This window comes from Callithrix jacchus, chromosome 9 (assembly GCF_049354715.1).
Source record: "Callithrix jacchus isolate 240 chromosome 9, calJac240_pri, whole genome shotgun sequence".
Lineage (NCBI taxonomy): Eukaryota > Metazoa > Chordata > Mammalia > Primates > Cebidae > Callithrix > Callithrix jacchus.
Window position 1 is genome coordinate 128,313,581 of NC_133510.1, and position 24,927 is coordinate 128,338,507.

At 51.0% G+C, this 24,927-nt stretch overlaps 2 protein-coding genes across 5 annotated transcripts in view; both read left to right on the forward strand.

Annotated features, from left to right (window-relative positions):
- Positions 1-7,335, forward strand: part of AACS (acetoacetyl-CoA synthetase) — an 80,249-nt gene extending 72,914 nt beyond the window's left edge. For 2 of the 4 annotated variants that reach the window (XM_078337719.1, XM_035258157.3), the window contains 2 exons: positions 847-1,049; positions 6,111-7,335. In XM_078337719.1, coding sequence (XP_078193845.1) covers positions 847-1,049; positions 6,111-6,248 — 341 coding nt within the window. In that variant the 3' untranslated portion in view covers positions 6,249-7,335. The remainder of the gene's footprint in view (positions 1-846; positions 1,050-6,110) is intronic. The other 2 variants (XM_035258160.3, XM_054239101.2) reach the window with 1 other exon arrangement.
- An 8,300-nt stretch (positions 7,336-15,635) lies between these two features.
- TMEM132B (transmembrane protein 132B) overlaps positions 15,636-24,927 on the forward strand; it is a 520,042-nt gene continuing 510,750 nt past the window's right edge. The window contains exons 1-2 of the mRNA XM_035258161.3: positions 15,636-15,782; positions 17,972-18,176. Of these exons, the coding sequence (XP_035114052.2) occupies positions 18,071-18,176 (106 nt within the window). The 5' untranslated portion in view covers positions 15,636-15,782; positions 17,972-18,070. The remainder of the gene's footprint in view (positions 15,783-17,971; positions 18,177-24,927) is intronic.

The window sequence follows — 24,927 nt, forward strand, 5'->3', positions numbered from 1 at the left end:
GCAACCTCCACCTCCTGGGCTCAAGTGATCCTCAGCCTCCCGAGTAGCTGAGTCTACAGGCGAGCTAATTTTTGCTAATTTTTGTACTTTTTATAGAGATGAGGTTTTCCCATGTTAATTTTTGTATTTTTTATAGAGATGAGGTTTTCCCATGTTGGCCAGGCTGGTCTTAAACTCCTGACCTCAAATAATCAACCCACTTCGGCCTCCCAAAGTGCTAGGATTATTGGTGTTAGCCACTGTGCCTGGCCACCTGCTTCCTTTTTTTTTGAGACAGGGTCTCACCCTGTTGCCCAGGCTGGGGAGCAGTGGCACAATCATAGCTCACTGCAGCTTTGATCTCCTGGGCTCAAGTGATCCTCCTGCCTCATCTTCCTGAGTGGCTGTGCCTACAGGCATATGCTACCATGTCTGGCTTACTTTTTAATTTCTGTAGAGACAGAGTCTCCCTATGTAGTCCAGGCTGGTTTCAATCTCCTAGACTTAAGTGGTTCTCCCACCTCAGCTCACAGAGTTGTGGGATTACAGGCATGAGCCACCATACCCAGCCCTTTTTTTAAATCTTGAGTTAATTTCTCATTAAGTGAGTAAGGCCCATACCTGCCCCCCCCGGTAAAACATCGCCCATCCTGCCAAAGGTGAAGTGCTCTCTGTCTCCCCAGTGATGAGTTTTCTTCCACTTGTGAAACGGCTCCCTCAGCAAATGTCCCTCCAAGGTGCTCCTCCTGGGTGGGCTGGGAGAACACAGGCACCCCGGTAGGCCTGGGGGACCCGGCATGCCCCTCTTGCTCTGCCAGGTTGCTGAGGAGCCCCCTGTGTGAACATGTACCTCTCCTGTCTCCACAGTGGAATCCTTCGAGGAGGTGGAGGACAGCCTGTGTGTCCCCCAGTATAGCAGGTACGGGGAGGAGAGGGTGATCCTCTTCCTGAAGATGGCCTCTGGGCACACCTTCCAGCCTGACTTGGTGAAGAGGATCCGTGACGCCATCCGCGTGGGCTTGTCTGCGCGGCACGTGCCCAGCCTCATCCTGGAAACCAAGGGCATCCCGGTACGGCCGTCTCCTGCCAGCAAAGAGACCGCTGCCATCGCCCCACGAGCCCACACATGGAGGGGCACTCACATCTGAGCAGCTTGCTGGTGCTTTATATATCGTTTGTCCATGTTGCTTGGCAACGCCATCCTCTCCCTGCCATCCTTTTCCCTACCCTTCCTAAGACTGCATTTAAAGCAATGTCTGCTAAATACCCATGTTCAGAGGGTTGGCGGGCCCAGCCCTGCAGGTCCAGTCGACTTCTCCCTTCTAACCCCTGGTTTTAGTGTGTTCTCAAAATTTTTAATGAGGACATTCATTTTAACTTTATTTATGTATGTATGTATTTTTTTTGAGACTGAGTCTTGCTCTGTCATCCAGGTTGGAGTGCAATGGCTCAATCTTGGCTGACTGCAACCTGTGCCTCCCAGGTTCAAGCAATTCTCCTGCCTCGCCTCAGCCCTGAGTAGCTGGGACTGCAGGCACCCACTACCATGCCTAATTTTTGTATTCGTAGTAGAGATGGGGGTTTTGCCATGTTGGCCAGGCTGGTTTCGAACCCCTGACCTCAAGTAATCCACCTGCGTCGGCCTCCCAAAGTGCTGGGATTACAGGCATGAGCCACCAAGCCCTGCCAATTTTAACTTTTTAAAGTGCTGCTGGGAGCCGTTGGTCTTGCCTTTTAATTTTAAGTTCTGCCAAAATGACAAGACTTGACTCTTTTTCGGAAGGCTGTGTGGTCGTCCCCGAGATCGGATCACAGCTTTAATTTGCATTGCTTACAAAATGGACACCTCCACAGGCTGACAGAAGCTGTGCTGTGTGTGTGTGTGTGCATGTGTGTATATGTGTGTGCATGCATGTGTGTGTGTGTATGCATGTGTGTATGTGTGCGTGCATGTGTATGTGTGTGCATGTGTATATGCGTGTGCATGCATGTATGTGTGCGTGCGTGTATGTATGTGCGTGTGTATGTGTGTGCATGTGTATGCATGTGTGTATGTGTGTGCATGTGTATGTGTATGTGCGTTTGTGTGTGAACGTATACAATTTAAACACAGTGGCAGGCTGTATTTGAAGCCTGTGGATTGGTGGTTTATCTAGGAGAAGATGGGAGCAGACACTCACTGGGGTCCTGGGAAGCTGACTTCGACGTTGCTGGGAGCAGGGCTGAGTCTGTGAGGTGTGACCAGAGACCGGGTTTTTACCAGGAGAGGCTGCTTTCTGGAGAATGTTGAAATAAGTGATGCCATTGACTTTGAAACCTGTAGATCATTCTCTTTGCCTTATGGAAAGTTCTTTCAACATTTTCAAAACAGCCTTTTGAGGAGCAGGCTGGGGAGCGCACTCGCAGCAGGGGCACGCGTGCAGTCCCTGCCAATCGCTGGAGGACTGGTTCCCACTCGGGACCACGGCTCCTCCTCCCGGTGCCTGTTCACGTCTGCGGTGTTGGTTCCTTTTCTAAGGTGTCCACACATTTCCTTTGCGTTCTGATTATGCTTAGGAAGAGCCCTGCAGCTTGGGGGCTTTCCATCAATCTCTTTCTCTTTTTTTTTTTCTTTGGCTGGTGACCCCATAGCTCTCTGTGGGGTCATTGGTGCTCTCCAAGAAGGTAGTTCCTCAGGTTTTCCTTCGGTGAATCAGCGCGGTCTCATCTGGAACATTTTAGGGAAGTGGAATTTGAATTTGTCCCGTGGCTTTATTTTATTGAAAAAGAACTTGGGACTTTTGCTGCCAAAATGGTTATTACCAAACACATCTGATCACCGGAGCAGTGGAGCGGTTTATTAGGAAGGGAGAAAACGAATCTCATTTCTTTCCAGGGTTATCCTGGCTTTTGTGGCCTTGCTGCCAGGGCGCCCAGCTGGGCTCTGGGCTCTTTTTCTCCCCAGATAGGGTCTCCCAGGTCCATTCCGGAAGCCATTGGAAGGGTTCCTCCAGATTTTTGAGCGGCCTTGTTTTTTCGGACCCTCACGGCAGGCTTAGGAGAGGATTTAGCTCTTTTGTTCTGAGCTAGAGAGGGGCCCAGCCTCCAGAGGGAGGTGACACGGTGTGGGAACTACCCATTCAGGAATGGGACCCACTTCAGGGTCAGAAGAAGACAACTGAGGTCCCATCTGCAAAGTCCCGGGCCTTGCTGAGGCAGGAGAGCATGTTGCAGGTCTGACCCTTCACATGGTGCCTTCGGGGAATGGGCTACCCTCCCCCCACCACCCTCAGAATAGCCTGAGCCTGGGGCTCATCTGAGTGGGAGTAGCCGACGGCCCGTCTCTGTTTCTGTGGAGAGACACTTCTGCTTCTGTTCCCTGGGAAGCCAGTGCCAATTTTGACATTTTGGGGTGGCCCTGGCGAGTGCTCAGGAGAGATCTGGGTCCGGAGCCAGCCCCACTCCTCGAATTGAGTAAGACTCGTCCCATCTTCAGCCTGTGACATGAGGAGAGGAACGCCTTACCCACCTGCCACCTGCCTGCCACAGCTCATTGGTGATGATGTGGCACCAATGGGGCAAGCAGACCCTGGGGACTGGGGGGCTCTGGCCGGTGTGGGCCTTCCCACCACCAGCCTTCACGGTGGGTCCTCTGAGGGTCTTTACACACAGGGTCTCTGGCTGGCGTGGGCCTTCCCACCACCAGCCTTCATGGCGGGTCCTCTGAGGGTCTTTACACACAGGGTCTCTGGCTGGCGTGGGCCTTCCCGCCAACCTTCACAGCAGGTCCTCTGAGGGTCTTTGGACACGGGCTCTATCACTTAGCCCTGGCTCCCCCTCTGCCCCTGAGGTATGACTTTGGGCAACTCACTTAGCATCCAAGCCTCAGTTTCCTCATCTCTAAGGTGGGTTGACAGCAGAGCCTGCCTGGTGGGTGCTGTGGGCCATGGGCTGCCCAGAACGCAGCCTCCGTGCCTCTGTTTCTGTGATGCCTCTGCTCACTCTCAGCCTTCATTGGAGTGGGTCTGCACACTGCGCAAAGCCCTTCCACACACCTGACCTTAGTTGCTCTCTGCTCGAGTGTCAGAGGCTCTCCTGCATTTCCTGCTTCAACAGTGTCCTGGCCTCCATCTGTAGCTTTCAGTGTTTGCCATGGACTGTGGCTGAGTTCTTGTGTATTCCACATCTTTCTGTCTGAAGTGGAGGCTCATTGAGGACAGGAACCTTGTGGGTTCACCTCCTCCTTGGAGCCCGGCTGACTGCCTGGCAAACAGCAGTGAGTGAATGGGGGTAGGGAGCTGGTTGTCTGACCCTGGTGAGGCGGGACAAGCTTGTCTTCCTCACGCCCATCTTACAGATGAGGAAACCCAGAGAGATGAGGGGTCCTGCCCAAGGAAGCGGTGTCCATAGTCAGCTCCACCTTCTGCTCACCTGGAATAAAGACCTGGGGACCCTGGAGGGTCATGGCCAAGTGGAATGGACTCCTGGTATTTGAGGGCTTCCTGCCTGCAGCCCCCAGGCAGCCATGGCCGTTCAAGTCCAGCGGGCCTTTGCTTGGGGCATGACTGGGATGTCTGGCCCCTCCTGACAGGAGGCTGCTGGATTCCTGTCTATCTGGGGAGGCCCGGTGCAGGAGTGGAGGGGTATGGAGGGTGGGGGCTTCTTCCTTTCTCTTTCTTTTTCCTTTCCTCTACCTTTCCCCTCTCCCCAGAGGAAATGGTAGCAGGATTTCTTTTAAGCGGATGCCTCTGTATTTTACCGGCAGGTGGAAGGTGGCATTATTAGCTCCCATGAGCTGCACGTGGACCCCTGCGTGAAGCGCAGTGGGGCACAGAGCAGGCGAGACGCTTTCGTCTGATGGCGGGAGGGCTGGCGACACTGCATGAAGTGACAGGCAGGCCCTCGGAAGCCTGCACTTAGATCCTTAATTAGTTCATGTGTCGACTGAATTTTTCAAATGAATGAATTTTAATTACATCTCAGGTTAAAAAAAAAAAAAGCGCCAGTGATGGCGAGCTCGGGCGAGGAGGCTTACCGGGCTCTGTTGCTCGTGAAGTTTCCTAGTCCAACACACACGAACGCCGCCACAGCCTTGTCTGGATTCAAGGTGCCATGAACCCAGACAAGCCTGGTTACACATGGGCCATGAATCTTACTTAGAGGGAGCCCTGAATGTTTGCAAATGGTCTGACTGTGAGAAAAAGTAAAGCAGCACCCCAGGCAGATGGCTGGCTCCGAGGAGGAGTTCATGGGGGCTTGGGGATGCTTTTGCCCCTAGTTCTAAGAAGCTGGGCCACTCGGGAAGTAATGGCAGTAGCTAGTCTTTATCATAGAATAACGTGATAAGATACAGAGAGAAGTAAAATAAAAGTATAAATAAAAGTAAAATCATAAAGCGTAGCTGGGCGTTTCTGAAGCTGTGTGTGCGCTGACTCATTCAACCCGATGCACAGTCACAGCCTGGGTGCCGGCACCCCCACTTTTGTTTGAGGAGACCAGCTGAGGCTCAGGAATTCCCCCGGCACCCCCTGGGGTGTGGTGGCAGAAGCCACATCTTCCTGAAAACTTTCTTGCTTGGGGTGCCCGCTGGGAGTTAGGAATGATCTGTGTCTGCATTTTTGCCCTGACCAGGCAGTCCCTGACCCCTAAGAGACACTCTTTTTCTGTATTCCCATCTGGAATCTGCACTGCTGGGGTCAGTGGGGCATCTGGAGGGCCGCCTGGAGGCCAGCCTGGATGTGACCTGTGGCGGGACCCAGGGGTCACAGTGGAGCGTGCAGGGTTAGAGAAGTGAATGTGCTCATGGTGACCTCGGGGCATCTTGGAAGGAGCCTTGCTTCCTCAGTAGTCATGCCAGGGGCCGCGTGGAGGGCTTTGCAGAGTGCGAGAGTGGGGTTTCAGCACCAGGCCTTGAAGTTGCCGTTCAGAACAGGTTTCATTCCCCAAACCCAGAGGGGACAGTTGTCAGCTCCTGTCCTTTGGGGCATGTTTGCAGACCTGCCGAGGAGAGGGGCACCTTGGAGCTGAGACTCATTCACTCTCAGAGCTCCAGGTGGAGGCGAGGCCTCTGGGCCTGGATAACCCCACGGCCACTCGTTTGCCCGCTTCGGTTTTAAATGGCATTTCTTGTTTTTTCTACCTTTCCCTCGCAGTATACACTCAATGGCAAGAAAGTGGAGGTTGCTGTCAAACAGATGATCGCGGGAAAAGCTGTGGAGCAACGAAGTGCCTTCTGGAACCCCGAGGCCCTGGATCTGTACTGGCACATCCCTGAGCTGCAGGGCTTCTGAGTCGGACTGGCTGGCATGTCGCTCGGCCGCCCCCGTGTGCACTGTAACTTTCGTGTGTTCAAGAAATGACACGGAAACCTACAGCTGTTGTAAAAGATGTTCGCACCGCGTGTTCTGCAGGCTTGGGGAAGGATCGTTTCTCTGTTTGTCGTTAAATCTGGTGGGTTCCTGGATCTTCCACACACGGGAAGCAAGATCCTGGCCTCCAGAGACCAGGAGGGCGTGTCTGGGCCGCGCGTGTAGCACTGCGGTGAGAGTGTCTTGGCACACACAGGGGAGCGGGGTCAGTGTGGCTGGCTGGTGCTGAGGACACACACTCCTGAGCATTTACTCCCTGTCTTCAGTCGCCTCCTCCCTTCGTCCCACTTGGCTCTGTGAAGGTGCAAATCCCTTTCTTCCATTGCTAGCTCAGACTCTCTTGTTTTCCCTCAGGGCCCATCATGCCTTTGAGCTTTAGCTGTTACAAGAGAAACCCAGTGACTTGACATAGCTTTTCACAGCTGGCTGTTAGGACCGGCAGGCTGGCTGCTCACGTGCTGTCTGTGTCATGGATGGAATGTGGTCCCTGGAGGACCGAATGTCCCTGTTAAACCAGAGCACGCCTCGGGGCCAGCTTCCCTCCAAGGAACGAGTGGATTTCATACAGGATCTCTTTATTGCACAGATTTGAATGGCTTTACGTGTTTCTACTGTTAATCAGGCGTGCGAAGCAGCGGGTGTCCACTCGTGCCCCTCGTGGGTGAGCTTTCTAGCTGTGAGCCTAGGCCACGCGGCCAGTGAGGGTCCTCCTCAGAAGGAGCCGCATCACTGTGCTGCCTCCACCTGCCAGTCTAGGGGGTTCCTGGCGGGATCATGGCATCAGGACTCCCAAGTCAAGTCACGGGTTTCCATAGCCAGGCAGTTGGGATGTACCATTCAGTTCAGTATATGAACATGTATCTGTAATCTGATGTTCATTTTGGTATTTTTTTAAAACAGCACAATTTCTGGACTCCTTCTGGATTATACAAAATATAGAGGAAAGTGCAATGATGAATTTTATGCAATAAACATACATGTGTGTGCGTGCGCAAGCACCTACGACGCACGCGCAGTGTGCTTGTGTTTTCTCGGAAGGGGGAGACTGCAGCTGTGCCCTGCAATTTTGTGGTTTGAATTGCCAGGGGCTCTTCCCATGGCCCTGGTACTTAGCCACAGTCCCTTGTGACTGGCCAAGGAACACTGTTCAGTGTGAAGCCAGCACCCTGGGCCCCCTCCACCCTGAGATCCCCCAGCACCCAGAGCCAGCCAGGCTCTGGATGTCAGCTCCTTTCTTGTCATCGCAAGAGCTGCGTGTCACTTGGGTTGTGTCTGGCTGCATGCCACAGAATCCAGGCATGGCCCAGCAGCTTTGATGGCTCTCCAGTCATAGGACGTTGGAGGCAGTCCACTCTTCTGGGGCCAGGCAGTGCCTCTCCAGTGCAGCGGTCCTGGCTCCCGGCTCCTGGCTCCTGCACTCTGCTGTCCTCAGGATGTGGCAATCATCGTCTTGGTCTGGGGTGGCTGCCCCACCTCTAGTCTTTCATCAGTGCTCCAGGAAGGAAGAAGTGGGGAGTGACCAGGGGGCTGGGGGAAGGCAGAAAGCTGCATCTCTGGAGTGTGTTCCTTTTTATCCACAAAATGATGGCTTTTCTGGAAACCCAGCAGCATCTACTAGGCCTCACCAGCCAGCATGGGGATACACAGCCGCCCTCACTGCAGGCGCATCTGGGGTCTGCGTATTTCAAACAGGACCTGTTCCCTCTTTATGAGCGTCCGACAGCTGCTGTAACACATTTCCACAAAGGTAGTGGCTTAACAGCCCCAATTTATTATAGTCCTGGAGGTCAGAAATCTGCTGTGGGTCTCACTGGGCTGACATCAGGGTGACAGCAGGGCCGTGTTCCTTCAGGAATTTGCAGGGAAGAATCCGTTTCCTTGTCTTCTGCTTCTAGAGGCCACTGTGTTTGGTGCCGTGTTGTCTTCAGCAGTGGCCGGTCACACCCTCTTCCACTGCAGCGCTCGGACGCTGCCACTCCCACCCACCTCGTCCACATGTAAGAACCCCCTGTGATTGCAGCAGGCCACTTGAATAAGTCAGGAATTCCCCCGTTTTGATGTGTGCTGATTAGCAACCTTAATTCCATCTACAGCCCTCACTCCCCCTCACCAAGTCTTAGTCCATTTTATTTTGCTCTAACAGAATACCTGAAGCTGGGTGATGTATAAATTAATAATTTATTAAGGAGTTTATTTGGTTCATGATTCTGGTGGCTGAAAAGTCCAAGACTGGGGAGCTACGTCTGGTGAGGGCCTCATGCTGCTTCCACTCACAGCAGAACATGGAGGGGGAGCAGGTGCATGCAGAGATCGCGTGGTGAGAGAGGAAACCAGACCCTTCAACCGTGCCCTCAGGAACAAATCCATTCCCAGGAGGCGCAAGTGACAGTGAGAACTCACCCCCTACATAGGGCATTAATGTATTCGGGAGGTATCTGACCCCACCCAACACTGCCACATCGGGTATCAAATGGCAACATGAGTTTTGGCGAAACAAGCCACATCCAAATCATAGCACCGTGTAAGCTAACACGTTCACAGGTTCCAGGGAATGGGATGTGAGTATCTTCAGAGGGCTGCTATTCTGCTGACCCCACTTTGCAAAGAGTCTTGGTCCTGATGGCCGAGGAAGAAGTCGATGGTGATTGTTGGGAAGGTGAGCCCTGAGCTGGAAGAACTGAGCAGCCAGCAGGGAACCCTGGTTGATGACGCTTGGGCTGGGATTGTACTTCCCTGCAAGTGGCCTGTGGGCCTTGGGGTTCAGGTCAGGCCTGGGGCCTCCAAGGTCCTTTCCTCTCACTGGGTGCTTGGAGATTCCCTTCATGTTGACAGCGCCTGAGGAGTCATCACAGCTTAATCAGCCTGCCCTTTAGTTGCAGCAAGACGGCCCAGGCTGAATAAGCCCACGCGTCCTTATTAATAAGCCCTGCCGGACAACTTTATTAATGAGAGGCAGATGGTCTGGAACAACAGCCAGCTGAGTGCACGTGGTGCTGAGCCTGCTTTTGACGTTCCTTGGCCCGAGCATCACTCTAAAAAAGCCACCACCTGCCGGCCAGCTGCCTTTTCGTCTCTGAGATGGCCGTGGGCTGCACTGCGCCTCCTCTTCTTCCAGCTCCCCACCAGGCCTGTCCCATCAGCAGCTTCTGAAGCCATCAGGATCTGCCACACAGCCTGGCTGGGGCTGCCAGGATTCTGCTGTCTCCCACGGCCAGCAGGCCTCTGAGCAGCTGGTCCTCCTCCAGGCCCTTCCTGCCCACCTCTAGGAACCTTCTCTAGGCTTGAGTTCTCCTCACACTCTGGCTGCCAAGCCCCACCTTCTCGCCTGGGCAGAATCTCCTCAGGGACGCTGGAGCTGCACCAATCAACTCCAGCTGCAGGCAACCGCCCAGCTGTCCCCATGGTGGCATCTGAGCCCTTGAGGATAGGGCCCAGGTTGGCTCACTTATCTGCTTCCCAAGCAGATGGCCTGAAACCCACACGCCTTAGAAAAGGCATTTCCCTGGAATCACAACACCCCTGCCACCATGGCTGAAGGTGAACAGAAGAGCCCCTTCCCTCGAGTCTGCAAATGCCAGGAGAACGCTCTTGGGAACAAAACTTACCTTGAGGACCCAGCCTCATTCTATCCCGTGATGGGCTCAGGCCTTCAGCGGGAATGTCACCTGTGGACTTACGGGGGATGGTCTGTCACTAGGTTCAGGCTGGGCTGCTCTCACAAGTTCCCCCAAGTCTGGCTCAAGCAGGAATGTGTTTTCCCTCCTGGCACTGCCCTGAGGTGAATGGGTGGGCCTGGGCGGGTCGGTGGCTTTGCTTTGCAAGGTCACTCAAGGACCTGTGCTTCTGCATGGTTGCTGCCTCCCGTGGTGGCCGGGTCTTGTCCACTTGGAAGATGCTGACTCGCTGCAGTCATAGAGGAGGTGACCTAACATCAACCCTTACTCCCTTGGCCACATCCTTGTCACCTGACTGCACTCAGCTGTATAGGAGGCAGGGAGATGTGCTTCCTATCAGGGTGACAAGTGCCCTCCCTGAACTCGGGTGGCAGGTGGAGAATGCTCTATGAGCAGCAGGAAGGGTGGGGAATGGTGACACAGTCGCAGCCCCTCCCACAGGAATGAAGGAATCTGGCTGCCTCGGTGCCTTGCTCCATCTCTCCGGGGCAGCTGCTGCTTTGCTTGAGCTGGGTGGGGGCTACCCTGCTGGGTCCTGCCACCCAGCAGCTGGGGAATCGACTGGGGTGGAGCATGTATGTGCCTGTGTGCAGAGGCGATGCTGCTTGTGCTCGCATCTCTGTGTTTTGAAGGGTAGACTGTGAGGTCTGTGCGACAAACGTGTCGGTTTCTACAACACTTCGGCCTTATGTGTGTATGTGAATGTATGTGTATATGTGTGTGAACATATGTGTGTGAATATGAGACTGCACCCTGTCAAAACCCGAAAGAGCCAGGCACGGTGGCTCACACCTATAATCTCAGTGCTTTGGGAGGCCAGGGCAGGAGGACAGCTTGAATTCAGGAGTTTGGGACCAGCCTGGGCGACATGGTGAGACCCTGACTACAAAAACTTTTTAAAAGATTAGCTGGGTGTGGTGGCGTGCACCTGTGGTTCCAACCACTCAGGAGGCTGAGACAGGAGGATCACGAGTCTGGGAGGTGAGGCTACAGTGAGCTGTGACTGCACCACTGCACTCCAGCCTGGGTGACAGAGCAAGACCTGCCTCAAAAAAACCCCCCAAATCCCCAAAGAACAGAGCTGTGAGCAAGCCAGAATGTAGTTTCTATTCTAGTTCAAGTTGAATCCCAAAAGCCCAGTGCCCACTCAGACGGGCAGGCAAGCAGGCAGGCGATTTCCTGGTCCTCAGAGAACACTGCCCATCGGCAGCTGCTCACGGCCACTGGACCTCAGCCTGTACCCTCAGTGGTTTTCAGTTCAGTGACAGCTCTGTGTCCCTATCAAGTGACTTCTCTTGGGTGTTCTGCAGAGCCAGGGGACCAGGTACTAACTCATGTATCCGACAGATGTATCTGTGCTCGTCCCTGGGCCCAGTGATCACCAGGTAGTTGAGCTCTTTGCACGATAGAGGGTGTGCCTCATGGAGTGGACAGATGGCCAACGGGAAACAGGAGGAGGTCTGACGGGACAGCAGTTGGGGGGGGGGCTCTCTTAGGTGACACTGAAGCCGTAGCCTGGGAGGCCTGACAATGCCACATGAAGATGGTAGCATGATCAGCCAGCCAGAGGTCCTGAGATGGGACTGAACCAAACTACGGGAACAAGAAAGGCTATTTGGAGAATATGGGGGTGTGATGGTTAACACTGAATGTGTCAACTTGATTGGATCAAAGGATGCAAAGTATTGATACTGGGTGTGTCTGTGAGGGTGTTGCCAGAGGAGATTAATATTTGAGTCCGTGGGCTGGGGAAGGCAGACCCACCCTTAATCTGGTGGGCACAATCTAATCAGCTGCCAGGCAGAAAAATGTGAAAAGGAGAGACGGGCCTAGCCTCCCAGCGGACATCTTTCTCCCCTCCTGGATGCTTCCTGCCCTCAAACATCACCCTCCAAGTTCTTCAATTTTGAGACTCAGACTGGCTCTCCTTGCTTCTTAGCTTGCAGACAGCCTATTGTAGGACCTTGTGATTGTGTAAGTGAATACTTAATACACCCCCCTTTATATCTATCTATCCTCTTAGTTCTGTCCCTCTAGGGAACCCTGACTAGTACCAGGGGGAAGAGAGTGGGAGAGGAGGCAGGATCGCAGTACTGGGCGTGGACCACATTCTAAGGGCGCCCTGAGCAGTGACATCATTGGATGGGCATTAGGAGGATTGTGTCGAGGGCAGTTCCTTTTGCTGGGCTCCGTAGGGGCAGTGGGGGGATCTGCATTGGCACTGGCTGGCGCGAGCCCAGTGACTCCACGACGTCTGCCCACCAGCTTCTTCCTTCTTTTCTTGCTCTTCTCACTGTGCCTGAGCACCATGTGTGCACAAAACATGAGAAGGTTCTGGCCATCCAGCAGACAGGCGGTGAACACAGCAAAGATGATCAGGAGCCTGTCTGATTAGGCCTCGGAAGCCTGGGCTGGCTTTGATGAGCTGAGATTCTTTTTCTCCAAGCCATGACTGCCTTTCAGATTAGGGCAAACGATTTCTAAAAGCTTCCTGCCAATTTGTGTTCAAACTTTAAAGAGAGTCGTAAGTGAACAAGTAAAGGCCCATTAAGAAGGTGTTGGCTGGGCACGGTGGCTATTTCTGTAATCTCAGCACTTTGGGAGGCCAAGGTGGGTACATATTGAGGTCAGGAGATCGAGACCATCCTGGCTAACATGGTGAAACCCCGTTTCTACTAAAAATACAAAAAATTAGCTGGGCGTGGTGGCACAAGCTTGTAGTCCCAGCTACTTGGGAGGCTGAGGTAGGAGAATTGCTTGAGCATGGGAGGTGGAGGCTGCAGTGAGCCGAGATTGTGCCACTGCACTCCAGCCTGGGTGACAGAGTGAGACTCTGTCTCAAAAAAAAGGTGTTTAATGGCCGGGCATGGTGGCTCACACCTGTAATCCCAGCACTTTGGGAGGCCGAGGCAGGCAGATCACCTAAGGTCACCAGTTTGAGACCAGCCTGGCCAACATGGTGAAACCCCATCTCTACTAAAAATACAAAAAAACTCCAGAAAAGTTAGTCAGGCATGGTAGTGGACACCTGTAATCCCAGCTACTCAGGAGTCTGAGGCAGGAGAATAGCTTGAGCCCAGGAGGCAGAGGTTGCAGTGAGTTGAGATCATGCCACTGCTCTCCAGCCTAGGCAATAGAGTGAGACTGCATCTCAAAAAAAAAAAAAAAAAAAAGTGTAAGGCACATTACAAGGGGAACTCTGGCTTTGTTTTCATGGTTTATCCCACTGGAGAGCACTCTTGGCCATTATGGTGGTAAACTGATGGTCTAATAATTTCATTAGATGACTTCCAGGGAGAAGCAGGTGTGAGTCAGTTCATTATGCTCTGGGACCATTTCCAAGCGTTTTCATCTTGGGACTCGCTCCTGCTTCTTTCTTTCTTTCCCTGGCTCAAACAGTGATTTCACAGGTCATGTTGGGTTGTTGGGAGAGTGAAAGGAGTGGCTGTCAAGTGGCACCACGAGGCTTGGATCCAGTTTCCATTTTTTAGGCTTTCTGCTTTGTCAGTCTCACCGAACCTGCTCACCATTTTTACCTGTGGGGCCTGGTCTGCTTATTTTTGGCATCCACTTTTTTTTTTTTTTCAATCATGACTAAGTATTTTGTTGGCTACTGGTAACAGAAACCCCAACACTAACTGACTCAAGCAGAAAAGGGGTATTACTGGCTCACCATTTGGAAAACTCCAATGCTAGGATTAGCTTCAGGTGTGGCTGGATCCAGAGCTCTGATTACATCATCAGTGTTCTCTCTCTCCATCTCAGCTCTACCTTCCTCTGTGTTGACATTCTCAGACGGACTCTCCTCTCATGATGGCTAGATGGATTCTTACAGCTCCAGGCTTATGTCCTCACAGTGTTAAGAGGGGAAGAAAGATTCCCCACCCCCAGTAGTTTCAACGTGAGTCCCCCATCTCGAAGCTTATTGGGCTATTTGGATCACATGACTAAACCTGTGCCAATCACTGGTCAGGAAGTGGGAATATACTGATTGGTTAGACCTGGGTCATATGACCCCTTCAGGTGCAGAATCAGCTGCACACAGTAACAGGACTGAGGGCAGGGGAGGTGGGTCCTGGAGGGGCAGTTGGTTTCCTTAAAGAAGCAAGAGGCAGCAACCAGCCCTGTTTCGTTTCCTCTTTTCACAGGTGCTGGCCCTTTCTCTCTTTTTCTCCCTTGCCCCTTCTTTCTCTCTGTAGCCTCCCTGTGCCTGTCTCCTGCCCCCACCCCAGCACAACAGAGTCCCAGTCTGTTTTCTGCTACTAAGTGTGTGATCATTTATTACGGAGCAATAGAACATGAACATACTCGACCAGTGGCCCAGGCCTCGTGGTGCGGGACACTCAGCACCTCCAGATGTGCAAGTTCTGTCTTCTCAGCCGCACTCCAGTCCTTGAGGGTGGAAATCTTCCTCCTTTATTCACCTCCTCTGTATCTCCCCACCCCTTGGTCCCAGCTACATTGTAAGGGTTCAATAAAGTGCTCATTTGAATTCAGCATAGCACTGTGTCACTCAGAACTCTTCAGATGCAAGTGACAGAAAGTGACAGAAAGGCCTTCCTCATCACTGGCTTCAGGCACAGCAGGATCCAGGGCTGGGTCAGTGTAATCGGTGTTCAGCATCTCTCATGGTGTCTATACGGACGGTAGGGCCTAGTGGTTAAGACCATGAGCTCTGGAATTGCTTGTTGGGTATAATACAGGACACCCAGTTAAACGTAAGCTTCAGAAAAAACAATGAACAGCTAGTTTTTCAGTGCAAGAGTGTCCCAAATATTGCATAGGATGTGTTTATACCACAAAAAGTATTTATTGTTAATCTGAAATTAAAACATAAGCAGATATCCTGAAGGTTTGGTAAATCTGGAACACTATTCTGGAACCAAGTGCCTGGATGTGTGTGACGGCTCTTCCTCTTCCTGTGTGACCATAGACAAGTCACTTAACCTCTCTGAACCTCTTTTCTCCCATTTAGCAATGTGAGAATTAAGAATACTATGCATCTTGGCTGGGTGTGGTGGCTCATGCCTGTAATCCCAGCACTTCGGGAGGCTGACGGGGGCAGATCATGAGCTCAGGAGTTTGAGTCCAGTCTGGCCAACATGGCGAAACCCTGTCTCTACTAAAAATACAAAAACCGGGCATGGTGGTGGTGGATGACTGTAATCCCAGTTACTCGGGAGGCTGAGGCAGGAGAATCACTTGAACTCAGGAGGCAGATGTTGTAGTGAGCAGTCCTGCCTGGGTGACACAGAGAGACTCCATCTCCAAAAAAAAAAAAACAAAAACAAAAGGTTAAAAAAAAGAATACTATGCATCTCACAAGGCTGTGATGCTGGTGAAATTAACTTGTTGCCAATTCTGGGCACATAGCATGTGCTCAATAAATGCTATCTGTGGTTTTTTAATAAGCTCTTCTGTGTGCTTTCTTCTGCCTAGACTTCAGTCCTTGACTTTTTGCCCAAGTTCCCACGAAAGACCTGAAGAGGAGTCTCATTGGCCTGGCTGAGGTCATGTGACCATCTCTGAGCCAATCATGGAGACCAGGGGAATGGGAGGTTCTGATTGGCTGTACCTGAATCATGTGACTGTAGGGTTAGGAGGGAGGGTCAGCCCAACCGGAAACACGTGACCTGAGTGTGGGGCTTGGAGGTACCTCAGGGGAGGATCGAGGTGCCTCAGGGCTCGAGGGTGAAGGGGGCGAGGATGGATCTCCAGGCAAGAGACAAACACCTCCAGCTAATAGCAACCATGGGGCTTTTGTGAAGAGGCCGAATTCCAGGTGAGGAAGAAGTGCCGTGGCTGAGTTTTGCGCTTAGGTCTCTGCCTCATTCTCTGCCTGACTATGGATGGCTTACCAGGGCTCCCCAAGCCCGGGGCCGCTCCGAACTGTGCCACACAGCAGGAGGTGAGCAGCGGGCAAGCGAGCATTACTGCCTGACCTCTGCCTCCTGTCAGATCAGCGGTGGCATTAGAGTCTCTTAGGAGCGCAAACCCTATTGTGAACTGCAGGTATATCAGGGACCTAGGTGCGCTCCTTACGAGAAGCTAATGCCTGTTGAGTGGAATGGTTTCATCCTGAATCAGTCAGTTCCCCCCGTGGAAAACTGTCTTCCATGAAACAGGTCCCTGGTGCCAGAAAGGCTGGGGACCTTTGCCTCAGGCAACGAGTCCCCCATTGATGGTGGTTGCAGGCAAATCGGTAAGACAGACCTTGCTTTGCCCGGTGGGAGAATTAAAGAGTTACCTGACTCTGGCCTGGAAGAGTTTCCAATCAGAAATTAAAAAAAAAAAAGAAGTTTTTCTGGGTATGCGGCTTCACCGGTCATGAAGACAAATGAGGCTTATTTGCACAGAATGCAGATGAAAGAATTGGGTTTTGAGGATCAGTCAGATTTACGTGGGAGGCCACCTTTGAGGAGAGGCAGCTCCTTCTGGGATAAATCCATCTGATAAAATTGTTGTGCTCTTGAACTTCACAGTTACCGCAGGGGTTGTGGCAGTTAAAATGGTGGCACGATTTTTGACACTACTTTTGGTGAGGGGCATGTCTATACCCCTTCCCCACAAATCTGGGTGGCTGGTGACTGGTTTGTTCTATAAAGTATAGCAGAGATGATGCTCAGTGACTTACAGGCTGGACCAGGAAAACCTCTGCCTGGTTCTTTTGGGAATGCTCACCGGCAGGAGCCTGCTACCATTTAAGATGTCTCATACCCTGAGGCACCATGCTGGAAAAGCCACGTGGGGGCGCTGTCGTCTGAAGTCCCAGCAGAGCTGAGTCTTCCAGCCATCTTCACCGAGGCACCAGACATATATATGAATGGAGCTATCTTTCAGCCTTAGGATCAGCCATCTGCCAGCTGAATATCATTGAGTAATCTCAGTTGACACTACGTGGAACAGAAGAATCACCTATTTGAGCCCTGACTGAATTCCTGACCCATGGAATCTGTGAAATACAAGATCACTTTTGTTGTATGCTACTCAATTTTGGGATAGTTATACAGCGATCGTAATTGGAACAGAGATTTGGTGATGTAAATCCAAAAAGAAGGTCCGGTACAGCCACAGGGAAGCTGGGGACAGCAGGAGACTGACCCAGCGTCAGACAGGCTGTGCCACTAATGGTAGGCACATGTGTGAGAGGACTGGCCCTGCATCCAAGTCCTGCATTCAAGCTCAGCCACCTGGGTCACACTGGGCAAGTTTCTCGACCACTCAGGGCCTCACTTCTCCCATCTGTAAAATGGCACTAATCATGCAAACTTAGCAACAAGGGACAGACATCTCAAACCGTGGCCAAGGGTTCAAATCCAACCCTCGGCTGTATCTTGCTTGCTTTTCACAATCACTGTTTATTTGGCTCCAATGCCAATTTAGAAATTGGGAGATTTCACAGCTTCTCTTGGAATATAAGGAACGATCAGGCAAGGCTGCGCTCATATTCGTTGGGTCACTGATTGCCAGGTCAAAGTGGCTAACATGGAATGACCACCAGCATGGGCTGGGCCCTGTTTTGATGATGCGCTGATTCATCAGCCCTCAGACAGCCCTTCAGGGGCTGCATCATCATCATCTCCAGGCTCTGCCAGAAGCGCCTTCCTGGATCAATGATTAGCTCTAGAGAGCAATGAGGCCGCCTCAGTGGGCATCAGGGTGGGGAGGTGATGGTGAAAACGTGTCCCCCTTACCCCTGCTATGGTGAGACACTCTCCTGCCCAAATTTAGGCACAACTCTGGGGAAAGAAAGGAAGTCTCACCCATGGCAAATTCTCTTCACATCCCTGGGAGAGTGGGAGTTCATAAAAAATATACTTTGGTTCATAAAAAATAGCCCTGCTTCTTGCTCACTCCTTGAGCAAACCCTCAGTGAGCTCTTAGGCTGTCCTGAGCACGTAAAGTGTCAACTCATTTAACCCTCACAAGTATCCCACAAAGAAGATGCTTTTATGATTTCTGTTTTAATAGGATGGAAACTGAGGTACAGAGAGGCTAACCCACCCAGCGTCAGACAGCCAACAGTAGTGGATTTGGGACTGGAGCCTGGGCAGTCTGGCTGCAGACTTCATGAGCTGTGTGCTGTGCCACCTGTCTTCGTCAATGGCCCATTTCTCGGAAAAACATCCTGGGAGAGCAGAGACGGTGCCTTCTTATGGCCCATCAGAGGCCCCAGGTAGGTTGGAAACCTTGAGTGGCCTGGGGCAGGGGTCCCTGGCCTACAGGCAAGGAGTGCTTAAGGACGGCTGGCGGAAACTGGCTGCTGAAAGAAGGCGTTTGCAGAGGGAGGTGGTGTGCACTCATGCCTTACCCAGGCCAGGTTGGAGGGAACTGCGTCAAGCAGACTGTGGCCCCTGCAGTTTTGGTAATGACTCCTGGGTCCCCTCTGTGCCTGCTGCCAAGGTTTTTTGTCAGCCTGGGCTGTCTGGGGGCTACAGAATATGGCTCCTACTGTGTGGTCTGCTGAGCTGTCCTTTTGCAACAGGGCCTGAGACCACTGGCTTCAGGGGCTGGAGTCACAGTTGTGTGGGCTTTGGGCTGGGTTCTGTTGAGCTGTTAGGGCTTAGCCACTTGGTGCCAATAATAGTTAACATTGCTCTAGCACATACCATATGCTGGTGCTGTTCCAGGGCCACAATCCTGTCAGCCTGGGAGATGGGTGTCATCATTATCACTATTTTGAAGATAGAGAATAAGGCCCAAGTTCAAGGAACGTGCCTAAGGTCACATGGACTAGGGCCAGCCCTTTTGGAAAGAGCTCCCAAGAAGGATAGAGAGACTCCTTCTTTTGATAACCCTGTTTCTCATGGTCCTTTCTTTGGGTACCTCCTGAATGTCTGGATTGATTTAAAAAAAATCATATCCCAGTGAAGAAGATCAATTACATGTAAGTTTTCCAAGTCGCTTTGACTTCTCACAAACCCTCAAATGCTTGAGCCTCTAATTCGATTTGGAGTGAGAATCATTTCATGTGTCATGAAGTTTTAAAAGACAACGTTCCATGAATGGTACTTCCCATTATTCTAGCTTGATTGAAATTGTGGGTTTCTAAAAAGATGCTATTTATACTCTTAAGACAATGGAGCTTTCAAAAGGATTCCGACTGTTAAGTCTTCTTATGTGATTTCTAGGGAAGTGGAAATTTTCAAATTTTCATAATGAATGTGTCTTTGTGGCTTTCCTTCTTTTCATTCATTCTTTCTTTAAATAACCTGACTAGACAGTGTTTCCCTCTCCCTTGATGGGAACCTCAGGTTCTTGCCAAAGTATGTATCACATAATTACTTTCATGTTCTGACGCGGCAAGAGTGCGTTGTAAATGACCGTGACACAGATGTGACAATTCTATTAGGCCTGGGTTCTTACATGGTTGACCTTGCAAATTGAATTCACGGAGGGCAGTCTTCCGTCTGGCTGCTAGATTTCTTGTTTCCAGTTTGGGGAGAGGCCTGGGGAGGCGTAGGCTGGGATTTCTGTGCCCAGGCAGCCACCTGGCTTGTCTTGTGTTGCGTTCCTCCTTTCCATCTTGCTGTCTTCCTCAGCTCTCTGAACGCAAGGCAGCAGCCCATGATGGATGGGCTCCTGCCTGCTGGGGTGTTATTAGCCACTCTGTCAAGGTGACAATGTCATTTTTAATGCTCCATCTTCAGACTCGAGGTTTATTTTTAGGTTGAGAGCCAGCCTTGCCAGAGATAGAACCAGTAAAATTTTAGGGCGTGGTCCTTGACCCTGGCTGCCGGGGAGCCTGCAACAATACTGATTCCCATGAGGGTACCTGCTGGGGTGCAGGGAATGTTTATGTCTGTCCATCGAGTTTATATATGCGTACCAAAAAATCGGGTTTTGGTGAGGATGTGGAGATGGAACCCTGGTGCGTTGCTGGTGGGAATGTAAATTGGTTCAGCTGCTGTGGAAACACACTGGTGGTTCCTCAAAAAGTTAACCCTATAATTACCCTATGAGCCAGGAATTACACTCCTAGGTATATGCCTGAAAGAACTGAAAGCAAGGACACATACAGAGGCTTGTATGCTGACGTCTGTAGCAGCGTCATTCACAATCACCAATGCTTGGGAAACAACCGAAGCATTCGTCACTGCTTGGTGACGAATAAACAAAATGTGTCCATCCCTACAGTAGAATATTATTCAGCCATAAAAAGGGTTGAAGCTGTGACACACATTGCAATGTACATGAACCTTGAACACATTATCGTAAGTGACAGACACCAGTCACAAGATGGTAAGTACCGTATGATTCCACTTACATGAAATACTTAGAATATTCAAATTCACAGGGACAGAAAGTAGACCAGAGCTTATTCAGGGACGGGGAGAGAGAAGAAATGGGGAGTGCATGTTTAATGGGTACATGGTTTTTCTTTGGGATGAGAAAAGGTTCTAGAAATGGATGGTGGTGACTTTTGCATAACACTGTGAATGTACTTAATTCCACCGAACTGTACACTTAAATATGGGTAAAGTGGCACATTTTATATATATTTTACCACAATAAAAATATTTGAGATGTACAGTTAAGATTTCTGCTGTGGACTATAAACATACATTACACCTGAATTGTAAAATACTGATTTCCAGGACCTACTTCTAGGGATTCTAATTTGTTTTTTTTAGATGGAGTCTCACTCTGTTGCTCAGACTGGAGTGTAGTGGTGCAGTCTTGGCTCACTGCCTCCCGGGTTCAACTGACTCTTGTGCCTCAGCCTCCTGAGTAGCTGGGATTGTAGGTGTGCACCACCGTGCCCGGCTAATTTTTGTATTTTTAGTACAGATGGGGTTTCACTATGTTGGCCAGGCTTGTCTTGAACTCCTGACTTCAGGTGATGATTTTAATAGTTTGGAGAAAAGTCTGATCATCAGTATCTTCAAGAACTGATCATGAGGAATTTATAGTTGAGGAAAAGGGGCAAAACCTAGGCATGAAAACCCTCAAGAATAAGAATTGTGGAATCAAGGCTAGGCCATGTGTTCTCTGAAGGCCGATGAGTTGTGAGTGGAATGGACATGTCATTTGTTGGCCATAGCACTTAATTGCTGATGTAAGAGTCTCCACAGCTCTCTTTTCCCTTTGGTCATGTTTGGCATGGGGGCTGCCCTGTCCCCCCAGTCCTGAATGATACAGGTTCTGACACTGGGCCCCTGTCCCCCGGTCCTGGGTGATACAGGCTCTGACACTGGGCCCCTGTCCCCCGGTCCTGGGTGATACAGGTTCTGACACTGGGCGCCTGTCCCCTGGTCCTGGGTGATACAGGTTCTGACACTGGGCCCCCGTCCCCCGGTCCTGGGTGATACAGGTTCTGACACTGGGCCCCTGTCCCCTGGTCCTGGGTGATACAGGTTCTGACACTGGGCCCCTGTCCCCCCAGTCCTGGGTGATACAGGTTCTGACACTGGGCCCCCATCCCCCGGTCCTGAATGATACAGGTTCTGACACTGGGCCCCTGTCCCCTGGTCCTGGGTGATACAGGTTCTGACACTGGGCCCCTGTCCCCCGGTCCTGGGTGATACAGGTTCTGACACTGGGCCCCTGTCCCCTGGTCCTGGGTGATACAGGCTCTGACACTGGGCCCCTGTCCCCCGGTCCTGGGTGATACAGGTTCTGACACTGGGCCCCTGTCCCCCTGGTCCTGGGTGATACAGGCTCTGACACTGGGCCTGGAATGCTGAATAGGATTGAAAGAGGATGGGAACTGAATGATCCTATGTAACCTCATAAGTGGGGCAACAGTATCAGGGAAACTCATACATGCAGAAAGCTTTGTGAGTTTCTTGGCCTCTTCCTCATGGTCACAGATGGCTGCTGCAAGCTCTGGCACCACATCCTCACATACTTAAAGCCGTGAGGCAGCTATGCAGTGAGAAGTCCCCTTGAAGCCCATTCTTATTTTACCAGGGAAAAAGTTCTCCCCAGAAAGATCCTCAGCAGCCTTCTCCTCCAATTTGTTGGCTAGAACTGTGTCTCATGGCCACTCCTAGCTCTAGAGGAAACTAGGAAGCAGGTATCTGTATTCCTTTCCTTTTTGTGTTTTGACGTAATTTCAAATTAAAGAAAAGTTTCAAGAATAATGCAAACAATTCTAGATACTCTCCACTCAAACTGCCCAAATGTTGGCATCATGTGACATTTGCTTAATCCTTTTCTCTCTCCCTACATACACACACATGCACACATACACATGCATACACACATGCATACATACACATGTATACACACATGCATACATAAACATGTATGTGTGTTTTTTTCTGAATGGTTTGAGTCAGCTGCAGACACAATGTCCCTTTGTCCCTAAATACTCCATTGTGAATTCTTAAAAACAAGGATTGTCTGTTACACAGCCATAGCACAATGATCAGGAAATTAACATGAAAGCTACTCTCATCTAATCTACTGACCTTTTTCAGATCCTGCCTGTTGTCTTAATAGTGTCCTTTACTGCAGAATAAAAGCCTAGATCACACATTGCACTCTATCGAAACATCTCCTTATTCTTCGTGAATCAGAAGAACTTCCTGGGACTTTCTTTGCCTCCCGTGACTTTGATGTTTTAGAGAGGACAGGCCAGTGACTTTGCAGCCTGCTCCTCACTTTGGGATGTCTGATGGCTCCTGGTGTTTGGATTCAGTTATGAACTTTCTGCGGGACTGTGTGGGGGTGGCGCTGATGCGTTCTTGGTAGGTTGTGTCAGAGGCCAGTGCTCATGAGTCCCATTAGGCCTGCTGACTTTGGGTGCTTGGGGAAGGTGGGGCTGCCAGACTTCTCCACTGTGAAGTTACTACCTAGGTATTGACTTTTTCACCCTGATCATAGGAATGGCTGTTGGGTTGCCAACTGGAGTCCGCTACACTCTTGCTGATCTGAGTGTGTTGACCTGTGGTTCCTCCATTATTGTACATCTTGAGTGGCAGGGAAGGAGGTCTTCAGGAAGCAGCAGATTCGATGTTGTCGTTTTAGTGACACTTTCTAAGAACCTCTGGGTGACAGGCTCCCAGACAAGGCCCCACAGAATATGGACAGTAATGGATGGCATTGCCTACCCTCAGTGAACTTCCTACCCAACAGGGGAAGGAACAAGTATTTCTTGTTCACCTACTATATGCCAAGCCTAGAATTAGCTGCTCACCTCCACTGTCTCCTTCAAATTAGCGTATCAGCTCTGGGAGGCCAGTGCTGTTACCTGGATCATGACTGGGGGGCTTTGTTCCTTTCAAGCCAGAGGAACCTTTCCAGTTTTCTCTAGTTCCTGGGTCTGCCTCACCTAATCTCACTTGAGTACAGTTTTTTTTTTAAAAGAATCTGAAATATTTTTCATATCGAGTGTTTCAAGGACCTAATTATGAGCTTCATTATAATTGTTCATTAGTTATATTTTGTTCAATTACTGTAACAAGTTGCCAAATGGAACTTAAAGCTGGCAATTATCATTATGTAATTGCAATGAGACACTCAGATGGGTTGTAGAACATTGTCTTTGCTGGCATGTTTTCCTTCAGAGGAAACCAAACCAAAGGCAGTGGCTGTGCCCAGTTCTGCTCACTGGCTCCGTCCAAGCTACGTGGCGTGAAAGAAGCCTCCTTTGGTGTACAAAGCTCAAGTGTGGAAAAACAAAAACATCTAAGTATGGTACTCAAAATATTTTAGATGATGAGTATTCTAGCTAATAATATTATTTCATTAATATATATCTATAAGTTTAAATATAAATTTATCAGACCTTGCTGTGATGGTTGCTGTCAGATTCATGTCAGGGGCTCAAGGCTTTTCTTTCCAGTTCTGCTTCCTCCACCTTTTTTTTTTTCTGGACGGAGTCTCGCTCTGTTGCCCAGGCTGGAGTGCAGTGGTGTGATCTTAGCTCACTGCAACCTCTGCCTCCCGGGTTCAAGCGATTCTCCTGCCTCAGCCTCCTGAGTAGCTTGGACTACAGGCACGTGCCACCACGCCTGCTAATTTTTTGTATTTTTAGTAGAGACGGGGTTTCACTGTATTAGCCAGGCTGGTCTCGATCTCCTGACCTTGTGATCTGCCTGCCTTGGCCTCCCAAAGTGCTGGGATTACAGGCATGCGCCATCATGCCTGGCTCGCTTCCTCTGCCTTTTATCTTTCACAGGAATCACTCCCAATATCCCTTGTCCTCCTAGCCTCCTCTCAGGGCCTGCTTCTCAGCAACCCAAGAATACCCCAGGGGCATTTTCCAAGAAGCCAGCCTTCTGAGTGCCAAGGGATCCAGCAAAACTCCCAGGCCTGACTCTCATTGGTGGAAATTAGGGTACCCGGCTCGTCCCAAACCCTCCCTGTGAATCTGATTGGCTAGGCTTGGGTCATGTGACCACTCATGGTTGGGAGTATCCCCTTCCAACAACACCCCTTTGTAGTTGACCAGAGGAGAGCTGCCTCCTCCTCTCAGCAGGGAAGGGAATGGTTGCTGTGCAGGCAGAAACCGTGGCTCCACCTTGCAGGCTGTCAGTGCAGAAGGCCTGGCCCTTGGCCAGCTTGTCACATCACCTGTTTTGGCACTCAGTGTCCACATCTATAAAATGGGGACACATGGCAAACAGATTCCTGCCCTGGTTCTTCATGGGGCTTTTGTGAGCAGCCTGGGAACAGTCTGCGGAGGTATGGCTGTGAGCGGGACTCTGTCACAGCGCTCTTCCTGCTCTGGGCCTGACCAGGCTCGGCGGGGGGTGGGGGTGGGGACTTGCCAACTGTCCTAGCCATGGCCGCGTGTGTGTGTGTGTGTGTGTGTGTGTGTGTGTGTGTGTTTGGGTGGGTAGGGATGGGGATGGGAGGAGGTGAGAGGGAAAGGGGTTCACCTCCTTGCACTAGAACATTCTGCCCTACTCCAAATGGCCCCCGTCAAGGCCAGCCTTAAGTGAGGGAGACAGAAGGGTGTCCCTCACTTCCACAGA